The 10976-nt window shown below is 37.6% G+C and overlaps 2 protein-coding genes and 1 long non-coding RNA gene across 4 annotated transcripts; 2 read left to right on the top strand and 1 right to left on the bottom strand.

The window, feature by feature from the left end:
* The first annotated feature begins 778 nt into the window (after positions 1–778).
* Positions 779–2464, top strand: LOC142612928 (uncharacterized). 2 transcript variants are annotated; one of them, XR_012840204.1, is made up of 2 exons: positions 779–1188; positions 1512–2464. It is a non-coding gene; the product is annotated as an uncharacterized LOC142612928 (long non-coding RNA). The 2 variants fall into 2 exon arrangements; XR_012840203.1 differs by having other exon boundaries at positions 1495–2464.
* Positions 2465–2980: 516 nt separating this feature from the next.
* On the bottom strand, positions 2981–7792 carry LOC142611972 (protein FAR1-RELATED SEQUENCE 5-like). The gene is made up of 6 exons (XM_075784114.1): positions 7676–7792; positions 3873–6074; positions 3701–3784; positions 3536–3601; positions 3380–3442; positions 2981–3277 (listed from the first exon to the last, which is right to left on the bottom strand). Exons 1-6 carry the CDS (start codon positions 7790–7792, stop codon positions 3245–3247), a joined length of 2565 nt encoding a protein of 854 aa, XP_075640229.1. The 3' UTR covers positions 2981–3244.
* Positions 7728–10879, top strand: LOC142613403 (light-harvesting complex-like protein 3 isotype 1, chloroplastic). The gene is made up of 3 exons (XM_075785760.1): positions 7728–8288; positions 10195–10332; positions 10439–10879. Exons 1-3 carry the CDS (start codon positions 7886–7888, stop codon positions 10684–10686), a joined length of 789 nt encoding a protein of 262 aa, XP_075641875.1. The 5' UTR covers positions 7728–7885; the 3' UTR covers positions 10687–10879.
* The last annotated feature ends 97 nt before the right edge of the window (positions 10880–10976 follow it).

Genomic DNA, 10976 nt, shown 5'->3' with positions numbered 1-10976 from the left:
CCTTGTTTCCAAACTCTCATTCTCTCACCATCTTCGCTCCCTCGGACCCCGCCTTCATGGCCTCCGACCAACCTTTTCTCCCTCTCTTCCAATTCCACTTCTCTCATATCCCAATGTCTTTCGAAACCCTCAAATCTCTCCCATACGGGACAGAAATCCCAACCATGTTTCAGGGCCACTCGCTCATAGTCACTTCATCTCCATGAGTGTGAGTGATAGTCAGAGTGAGGCCGAGGCGTGCTCTTGTGCGTGGCTGCGTGAATGACAGAGAGATTGAGGGTTAGGGTGAGGGCGTGAGGCGTGAGCTGAAATGAGATTATGAGAGGCGGATGGGTTAAGGACTTAGGGTTTACAACTATATATATATATATGAAAAGGGGGTTATTAGTAATTTCAAGATAACCGTGTCATATCTGGGTTCGAGTTTCTGGTTGGGTTTTTGATAAAACCTGAACCCGACCTGGACCTGCTTCAGGGTTTTTTTTAAACTCATACCCGACTTTATTCTTTATCGGGCCGGGTAAAATCCGGCCCATTAGGGTCGGGCCGGTCTGGGTATCCGCATGTTGGATATAAATTGCCCTCCTTATAAAAAAATGGACACGGATTTCCTCCAAACAAGTTTGCAGCAATTGCTACAAACAGAGACAAGTGTCAATTAAATAATAAGACATCTAAGCAATCACTTAAGTAAGGGTCATGTGCATTGCACATGACCCATTTTAATTGGATTGCTGTTAACCCTAACGTTAACAGCGTTAGGCAGCCTTTCAAAGAAAAAAAAAAAAAAACAGTGTTCTTCTCCCTCACGCCTCTCCCTCTCATCTCCTCCTCCACTGTGATCTCAGCAAACTCAGACTTCTCTTTAATCACGCCCCTGCGTTAGGCAGTCTTCTCTTGAAACCCCAGTCAGGCCAAAGAATCACGGCCACATGCAGAGGCCGCCGTCGATTCCGGCTGTTCACCCCCTTCCCTCTTCGCCGATTCCGTCTCACTCCCTTTCCCACTCAACCGTTGCCGCCCCTAACAACCTTCTCTCTCTTTTCCATTCCCATCTCGCACCTATATATTCGCCGCCAAGGACATATTGATCATTCTGCTTGAGTGATGCGTGTGATTACATGGAATCGGTCATTTAGAGGGTTACCTAATGTTGATGATGGGAAGGATGACTTTGATTAAGTGAAGGTATATTGCAGTATTTCTTTTTGCTTTGTTTTTTCACACTTTGTCCTGAAAAAAAGCTGTACCCAGTGCACGTAATGGAGATTTTCTTTGAGTTGATAAGAATTGGTGCACGTAGATAATCTTCTAGTTATTACTTCTAAAAAAAAAAAAAAACTTAAAGTTATCTCAGCTTGCTTGTCAATTTGACATGAAATTGGTGATGTGCTTTAGGGGTATGATGCACAATTTGAGTCTGGGAAACATTACAGACAAATAACAATGAAATTGCTATTTTAGGGCCTAATGTATTTTATGATGTATTTGGAGTCTGCAAATTATTGCAGCAATGACAGGACAAATCCTGGCCAACTATCAGAAATGGCTGAAGATGTTTGGGGTCTTGGGCTTCTGTTACTTGAGCTACTAAAAGGGAAGCCTATAGCAGATCGAGATGGCTACAAAAATTTCAGGAGCATGGAAGAGATAAATGAGCTTGTTGGTGGTAGGAGTCCTTTGATGAGCGGCTAGATATTCTGAAAGACAAATGCAAGATCATGGTGTTGGCAAAGTTTGGTGAAATTGCAAAATGGTGCATCAGTAGCAGCTGGAGTTTTGGAAAAAATCAAAATTATCCCAAGATAGTTGATGTTCTGTCTGGCTTGACACAAGTGAAGCAACTGTTTTCTTCTGCTTCATGCTGAGAGGAAAAGGCAAATTGTAGGTTGAGGTGAAGCATCAGTATTGAACCTTGACTGGTTAATTTAGCGAGTTACAGGGATTCACATGTATGATTGTGAACCTGCTGCAGTAATAAATTTTAATTGTCTAGATAATAATTGCTTCAATAGTAATCATAACAATTAAAACTTCTGTTGTAGTTCTAAGAAACTTGAATGTGTCATTTCCTTGATGAAAATAAATTGTTAACTGTTGCTCTTGTTTAATCTGTTAGGAGGCCAGATTATTGCCTTGGACCTCACTTGCGGCAAATGCTTTTGTCTGGTTGTACACGATTGGAGATTGGAGTCCAGAGCACATATGAGGATGTTGCTCGTGACACAAATAGAGGCCATACAGTAGCCGCTATGGCTGATTGTTTTTGCTTGGCAAAGGATGCTGATATGGATTTTGTCATTTGTATTAGTAAAATGTTACATTACAATTCTTGTAATATTTATTTGGGAGAGCTCTGAGAATCATATATGGTTTTGTTACATCAAATTGAGTTTTGACATAATGTTATTAGCTCCTTGCCAACCAAAAGAATTATTATATGTTCTTTTACTTTATTTATAAAGGTCACACTGTGGTACCACTCTTTATTCCTCTCCCTATGTTTAGATTTTGGTTGTTTAATTGATGTTACATGTGATTGAAGATTATGGACCTCTTGTAGTGGGCCATGTGATCATGTACCACATGCAACTAGCTCACAACAGAAATAAGCATGTTCCATGGCCTGATTTTGCTGATCATCAACATCCCCACTACTTACATAGAAGGTTTGCACCACTAGCTTTGCGTGCACAAACCATCTCCAAAAATAGGGGAAAAAAAACTTTGCTTGCTTTTTTACCGCAAAAGTTGCTGCTTTCTTCTGCAATTCAGGCTATATTTGTTTCACCTGAAATATTTTCTGCCAATCAAATCCATATCTAAGTTTAAACTTCCTGAATCTTAAAAGAGAGCCAAATAAAAAGAAAAGCTCAACAAATCTATTGCTCAATTTAAAGTTCCTGAATTTAAATTTTCATCCATATCATTCTATTGCATTCATTTAAAGCTGCCCTGTTTAAATATGCAAATGCATAAATACAAAAATATAAAAATAAACTTTCCCATTGCATATGAAATTATTCAAAATCTGTCCAAATTGTGATGTCTAAAACATCTGTCCAAATTGTGTTGTCCAAAAAATCTATCCAAATTGTCAGATATGCTCTCCAAAAATTTGTCAAAGTCAGATGTGCTGTCCAAAAAATACTGTCGAAGTTCTGTCCATTAGATGTTATATAACAGTCAATATGTTGTCCAAAAACTGTGCAAAACACAAGGAAAACAGCCAATATGGTGTTTTTCAATGGTTGTCAATATCAGGATCTCCTGAAACCTGTAAAATATGCCACCAAATATAAAATAAGTGTATGGAAAAAATAACTAAAAGGAAAATATAAGTTTAAGTTGTAGCAAAATTCATAACGACTATACACACCTGATTCAAGCCATATAACCCAACGTGATCTTCTCCAACCAAAAATTCACAATCAAAAGATTCCTACATATAACATTTTAACAAATCAACATTTCATTTTCTATGCTAATGAAAGTAACTAGGTAGTCGGATATTAGACAAAATTTATAAGTGTACCTGATTCAGACCATTTAACCCAACAACATTGTCTTGTCCAACCAAATTACTACAACTGAAAGATTCCTGTATATGACATTTAAATAAATTTATGTCACTTTATAATAGTAGTAATTGTTTAATAGGATATTAGAAGAAAAAAAAATGTAAATAGGAGCATCATACCTGAGTTATGTTATCTACTAATTGTGATGGTTGTTCAACATTACTATGTTCTTTGTGAGAATTAATATTAACAGAGGAATCAACCTATGTGGGAAGAAAAAACAATTGTCACATAAAACAAATTTATGAACCTACAAATTCATGTTCTATAATGGAATGTAAATGAACTTACTCTATTTAAGCCACCACGTGATTGAACTTGTCTTGCTCCACTAGTCTTTTTGAGTTGATCGTTCTTACTTTGAGATTTTCTTTTTTTCCTTTCTAATGAACTTTTCAACCTTCCTCTTGGTCGACCTACAGTAGGTTTTGTTTTGATCCCACGTATGTCTTGAGAAATGTCCACATGTGACTCAAATCCACCATCACCTTGTAAAACATTCTCGGGAACAACTTCACCATGGACCTCACCCTCCATAGAGGACAAACAACATCTAATTCTCATTTCTTGCAAATCCTTCAATAATTTGTCAAAACATTTATCAACATATTCATACATCATCTCTCTCTCTGCTGCAAATGTGTTAATTTGAAGACATTTGTGACTTAAATAAGAAAGACGCTTTCCCACTGACTCTTGAGCACTACCTTTAATATCAATGCCACGATAGTCCTTGATAGAACCAACCTTTGCATCTTGTGTCCACCTTTTCAATACATAATGGGCTGGAATTCTCTTAACATTTTTCTTGTCAAGAACTTTCAAAGCATGGGAACATAGAATTCCCAAAAAACTAAACTTCATGCAACTGCATTGGACTGTCGTTGTTGAGGCTTCATATTTGACTAAGTGCTCTTGAGTTTTGTTTCGATATTTCACTCTATATTCTGTGATAGAATCAGATTTACTAGCCTTGTAAATAGTACAATCCACAATCTTCACATATTCATCTTGAAACATTTTGAATATTTCTGGAGTGTACAACTTTGCAGCATGTCTCAACATCTCAAAATCAAATAGTGAAGCTGGTGTTGTTTGCCTCATTTTGAACTCTGCTTGTAGTTCTTGACTTCGCTTATCAGACAATACTCTAGAGTAATGTCCAAAAAATTGCAAAAGACCATATTTTGGCTTCAAGTATTTCTTCAACACACCATTTATTGACTCACTGCGTTGAGTGCTTTTCATATCAGCAGTGAACATATGTCGACCATATACCATACACCATTTCTCTTTCACATCAAACATTTCACGCAACCATGGATTATCAATTAGATCATATGTCTCAAGCATGTTATTCCAAGCAACTATCCATTCATTTTCATCTTCAAAATCATACACACAATTACTAAGATCATTTCGAAATTGGCTTGATGAATTAAATATATGATGTAGACGCTTAGCAGCATTCTGATAAATATGCCACACACATAGACGATGATTTGATTCAGGAAACACATCTTCTATTGCATTAGCCATTGCAGCAGATTGATCTGTAAATATAGTTCTTGGTTGTTTCCCTGACATTGCACTCAAAAAAGTTTCAAACAACCACTTGAATGACATTATAGTTTCATCATAAAGTAAAGCTACACCAAAGATAATTGATTGTTTATGATGATTAACCCCAATGAATGGAGCAAAGGGTCGACCATATGAATTTGTTCGATAAGTGGTGTCAAAACATATAACATCTCCAAAGTGTCCATAATCAACTATAGATCTAGAATCAGCCCAAAAAATATTCAAAATTTGATTATCATCATCAAGTTGTATAGAATAAAAATAAGATGGATCTTCTAATTGCATCTTTCTAAAGTGATCCATCACAGCACGACCATCTCCTCTCTTTAAAGCCTCTCTCCTCTTGGAATTTACATGATTTTTATAGTCAATATTCAGAAACCCAAGATTTTCATAACCACCAACTTGCATGCTCAACAAATCTATGGTTTGTTTTATTGATACCCCAGATTTTTCTGCATCATCCGCAAAAGCTTGTTGGGCAGGTGTAATTTTCCTATTTGATCTTAACATGTGTTTCATTGGAGAAGGAGCAAACTCATGATTATGTTGTTCGTGAAAAGAAACAACTTCTAACATACCATCCTTTTGAAGTTGACAAGTCATTTGTGCTAAACAACCAATTCGTGAAATTGGGTGATGGAAAGATACCTGTTCACGACGTTTGTCAATAGCTCGTTCACCTTGTTTTGAACAACAAAATGTTCTCCTCTTAATATGTCCAGCACTTCCTCGCTTAACATACTGTTTTCTTACACTAAAACCCATTCTATGAGCATATTGTTTGTAAAACTCATATGCACTATCATCACAATCAAATTTCATTCCAATCATTGGTGCCTTAATATCCTTATTGTGTTTACTTGGGGTGTTTGGACTGCCATCAATAGGTTTGACTTGAGCTTCTTCCTAAGTCCAAAAACCAATAAAAAGCAATAGTGTTAAGAATATTCAGTATGAAAAATAATATATAATTTTTTTAATAAATTTAGCAAAAAAAAAAAAATCATAGTTGTTTATAGTCTTGCAAATAGTCACAAGGAACAACAACAACAACAACAATGATCAAAACTCAAAATACCTAAAGATTCAACCTACTCTGACTACCCAATTCGACCCACCCTTTTGCTTTTTTACGCTTTCCAAACTTTTCGTACCTAGCCACAGAAGCCAAAGAAAACCCCTTCCTCTAAGCAAAGCTAGACTCTACAGCTCTACTCTACACTATACAACTTTGTCATGGTATATACTATATCCTCGATAATATTATTTGTATTGCTCTTTAAGAAAGTTATCAACTTGGTTGCCTTATAAAGGCAATGTGATTGGGTACCTTGGTTTGATTGGAGTCCTAGAAAAGGTGGATGAAAAGCGTTCTCTTAGTTATGCTTCTAGTAATGTTTTTTGTTGACAATGATTTTGCTATATGTTTTTTGCTCTAGGTTTTTTTTTTTAACGTCTGAGTATATATTTATATATTGATAATCTATTGTTAAAATTGAAAGGAGAACTGAGCAATGATAATGATCATAAGGACAAATATTCAAACTTCAAATATAATGCAATTTTAGAAACCAATTTGAGGAAATAATTATCTTTAAAAAAACAATGTTTTTTTTTTAATTACAATTTTTTTAAAGAAAATCAGACCTGAACAAATTGGGCCACATTGCATTTGTCACTGTCGGGTTGAATGCGGAGAAACGATGGAGTGGTAGGAGCGGTGGTCCTTGGCGGTGACTTTATGGGAGCGGCATCGGTTGAGTGAGAAAGTGAATGGGGTGGAATCGCGGAAGAGGGGAAGCGGGTGAAGAGGAGGAATGGAGATATGCGATGAGATCGGCGGCCGCTGCATGTGGCCGCTTTCAGATTCTGCCTCCAAGACAAAGCGAGAAGGTTGAGACGCAGGTTTGAAGAGTTTGAGGAGAAAGAGAGGGCCTGGGTTTAGATGAGAGAGAGACGCTGCTAACGTTAGGCTTTGGCCACCGTTGATTCTCCTTTCCCAAGCTCTCGCCGGTCTCAGTTCCGAGATCACAGAGGAGGAGGAATCGGCGAAGAGGAAGGGGGTGAACGCGGAATCGACGGCGGCTCTGCATGTGGCCGTAATTCTTTGGCCTGGCGGGGTTTCAAAGAGAAGACTGCCTAACGCAGGGGCGTGATTAAAGAGAAGTCTGAGTTTGCTGAGATCACAGTGGAGGAGGAGATGAGAGGGAGAGGCGTGAGGGAGAAGAACACTGTTTTTTTTTTTTTTCTTTGAAAGGCTGCCTAACGCTGTTAACGTTAGGGTTAACAGCAATCCAATTAAAATGGGTCATGTGCAATGCACATGACCCTTACTTAAGTGATTGTTTAGGTGTCTTATTATTTAATTGACACTTGTCTCTGTTTGTAGCAATTGCTGCAAACTTGTTTGGAGGAAATCCATGTCCTAAAAAAATATCACATAAAAAAAAAAAAAAAAAAAAGTGTACCCATGAAGGTGCATGGATAGATCATGCTAACAACCTTACCAAATCACTCCACTTCTCAGTGTACTTTACAGTCTTTACCCCTCCACGGACCACGATATCATCATGCTTGAGAGTTGAGACGGAGTAAACCAAAGTACAAACCCAGTGTTTGGCCATTTCTGAGGCTGAGGAAAGGATAGCTCAAAGGAGAAGAAGCACCCATGTTCTAAGAGACACAGTTCCCTGCAAATTGCAACCAAACAAACCATCATGTCCATTTCCTTGGCCTTGTTTTCTCCTCCAACCCAACCCCTACCCCTCTTTTCCTCTTCCCCTTCCAAACCCCACCTAACTCTTAAGCCCCACCTCTCTCTCAGACCATCCAAGTTCCTCACCACTACCAAGGCCTCAGCTGAAAATGGTGCTGGAACTTCACCCTCAGCTGCTACTGCACTTGAAATACAACCAGACCAGAAGGTAGCTGAAACTCGCCAGCAGGTGGTTCAGAAAGGTGAGAGCTCTGTTGGAGCCAATGGGTCTGCGGGGGCAGTGGAAATTGAAGAAGATAATGTTTTGAGTCAGTTTATGGACCCCAAATGGGTTGGTGGGACTTGGGACTTGAGCCAGTTTCAGAAAGATGGAAAGACTGACTGGGATGCTGTTATTGATGCTGGTGAGGTTTTGAGTTCATAGTTTTTTCTTTCGATTTTCTTTATGATATAGGATTTCCTTTATTTGGATTTGACTTTGAGTTTTGTTTCTTCCACTCATAAAAATCATTGCTTGTGTGGTGAGAAAGATAAGAAATGTGGTCAGATTTTTGGGTCATAGAAATTGGCCAATAATCTTTACTTTCCCTAATTGAGTAATTTGACTTGAGGTGAGAGTATTTTGTTTTGTTTTTATTTCCAGTTTCTCTTGGAAACTAAGATAACTTGCAACTCAAAAATTAAAAAATTTCAGTGATCTTTATCCCCATTAATCTGTTTGCTTGGCAATTAGGAGGAACAGAATGAAAATTTCTGAAAAAAAAAAAGATTTATATGACCATAACGGAGTTGGGAAACTAGTTGAAATTAAAGTTGGCAATTGCATTCAATATATGATGGAACCATAGCAAGGTAGCTACAGAACCAAAATGAGATTTAACCAGTGTGAGATTGCAAGTTTGCTAAACAAAGAAGGTTTTCTTAACTGAAATATTGTGGATTTGTTGAGCAACTCCGTGTCTGTAATCTCAGATCATTGAAATATTTGTCTTGCTTTAATTGGTCACAACCAATTGCCATAGTTGGCAATCTCGTGCAGCAAGTGGCATCTACTAGGAAGATTCCCTTCATTTCTTGCTATACTAGACGTTTCTTTGTACCTCGCATCCGTGTTCATTGTCTAGTCTTGACATGCGGTCAGAAGCGTTGGAAATTTCGAACTAATATTGACTGGCACTTGTGATTGTTTATTTCTTGCACTCTGAATTTGGAGTCCAAGGTGTGATTATGCTTTCAGGGATTTCAGAAGTGGATGTGTCTATACTTGGAACACAGAACTGTCTGGTGACCATAATTTCAAGCCTTGTCACCTCATGGATGTGACTGGAATTGAAATCATTTGGTGCATCCACTAACTTTGGGTGCAGAGGGAGTCTTTCATCTTCCACAGCACAAGGAGATTCAATAGCTTAAACTGAAATTAACAATTACGGCAGAACATCCTACTTTCTATCCCAAAACCAAAATAAATGTCACTCTACAATACTTCTATCTTATTACCGAATTTTTGTAGTTGGACAAATTTGTTCAACTACTCATGGGACAATATTAGGACATCTAGTGCTCCATCCCTTGTTTTCCACAATGTAGTAAAGCATAAAACCAGCCCTTATCTTGGAAAGAACCAAGGCAAGGAATCTGTAATGAATGCTTAAGACTTAGTCTGGACTTTGTAAATAAGGAGAGAGAATCTGTAAGGCTATTGGTTCCTATCTTAGGCATTCTTGCAGATTCAATCTCCCCTTTCTTGCTGTTTTTGAGTTCCAAGCGGATGTCATGTCAAATATTGTGTGTTTTTGATGAGGTGCAATCATCCTATGTGTCTGCTACTGGTTTTATATTGCTTTACAGAGCAATGTGTGTATATGTCAGTCATATTTTGTTTAGTTTGTGTTCCTCCCCCCCTCTCTATTATGCATAAGGATGGCAATGACAATTCTTGTTTTACTTTATTATCATGGATGTGCTATTCTTTGTCGGTTAAGTTTCACACAGGCTACTTGCATATAAAATTTTGGTCTGAAAAAGAATTGAATGGTGCTATTTTTCAAAATATTAAACGCAATATATTCACATGAGCTTTCTGAATGAACCATGGCGGTAAAGATCTTTGTAATTTGTGCTTTGCTTATATTTAGCCTGAAATTTGGATGCTTGCTTTTTTTTTTTTCTTGTCTTGTTAAAGGGAAGAGAGGATGGGATGAGTTGAAGATGGAATTAAATTATAATTACTTAATAATTTATTTGTATTCCTCCATATACCTTAGTGATTACTTGATTTCTAATGGACGTCCTTTTTACTCATTTCAGAGGCTAGGAGAAGAAAATGGCTTGAGGGTAACCCAGAAACATCCAGTAATGATGCCCCCATAGTTTTTGACACATCTATCATACCTTGGTGGGCATGGATAAAACGGTTCCATCTACCTGAAGCAGAACTACTTAATGGTTTGTTCAGTGCATTTGTTTTCTCTTAAATGAAATGTGTGTGTGTATATATATAAGATGCTATATCTTACTAATCTGTCTATGCTGTATATTGTGTTTTATGCAGGCCGCGCTGCAATGATAGGCTTCTTCATGGCTTATCTGGTTGATAGCTTGACTGGGGTGGGTTTGGTTGACCAAATGGGCAACTTCTTTTGTAAAACTCTACTGTTTATAGCTGTTGTTGGAGTCCTTCTGATCCGGAAGAATGAAGATTTAGAGAATTTAAAGAAACTGCTGGATGAGACAACCTTTTATGACAAGCAATGGCAGGCAACGTGGCAGGACGAGAAGCCTGGCAGTTCTAAGAATTGAGTAGTGACATTGCTATTCCTGAGCTTGCCCCTTCAAATTCAACAAGCAACCTCCTTTACTTATCAAAACATAGCATGTTCTTGTCCATTTCATGTTATTGTAGTTACTCTGTTTTAGTGAAGAATGTTGAATTTAAATTCCCATCCTTGTAATTTAGTCTTTTGATTTATTAGTTCTTGTGCTTTTCCAGTTACAAGTTTCTTCTTTTCTGAATTTCTCTGAACGTGTTTTCTTTTGAATTGAGTCTGAAAAAAATCATGGTGGACCTAACTCTAGATTCAGTGATAAAT

This window comes from Castanea sativa, chromosome 10 (genome assembly GCF_040712315.1).
Source record: "Castanea sativa cultivar Marrone di Chiusa Pesio chromosome 10, ASM4071231v1".
Taxonomy (NCBI): Eukaryota; Viridiplantae; Streptophyta; class Magnoliopsida; order Fagales; family Fagaceae; genus Castanea; species Castanea sativa.
The sequence above is the reverse complement of the archived record's forward strand: the minus strand, read 5'-3'. Positions and strand labels throughout refer to the sequence as shown.

What these genes read in the sequence shown, in the direction of transcription:
- LOC142611972 (XM_075784114.1), bottom strand. Translation starts at nt 7,792, where the DNA reads ATGGCCAAACACTGGGTTTGTACTTTGGTTTACTCCGTCTCAACTCTC. An exon ending in GGTTAAATGGTCTGAATCAG is followed by an intron (nt 3,443 to 3,535) that starts GTACACTTATAA and finishes TGTTATATGTAG; the next exon opens with GAATCTTTTGATTGTGAATT. An exon ending in GGTTATATGGCTTGAATCAG is followed by an intron (nt 3,278 to 3,379) that starts GTGTGTATAGTC and finishes CATATTTTACAG; the next exon opens with GTTTCAGGAGATCCTGATAT.
- LOC142613403 (XM_075785760.1), top strand. Translation starts at nt 7,886, where the DNA reads ATGTCCATTTCCTTGGCCTTGTTTTCTCCTCCAACCCAACCCCTACCC. An exon ending in GGATGCTGTTATTGATGCTG is followed by an intron (nt 8,289 to 10,194) that starts GTGAGGTTTTGA and finishes TACTCATTTCAG; the next exon opens with AGGCTAGGAGAAGAAAATGG. An exon ending in TGAAGCAGAACTACTTAATG is followed by an intron (nt 10,333 to 10,438) that starts GTTTGTTCAGTG and finishes TGTTTTATGCAG; the next exon opens with GCCGCGCTGCAATGATAGGC.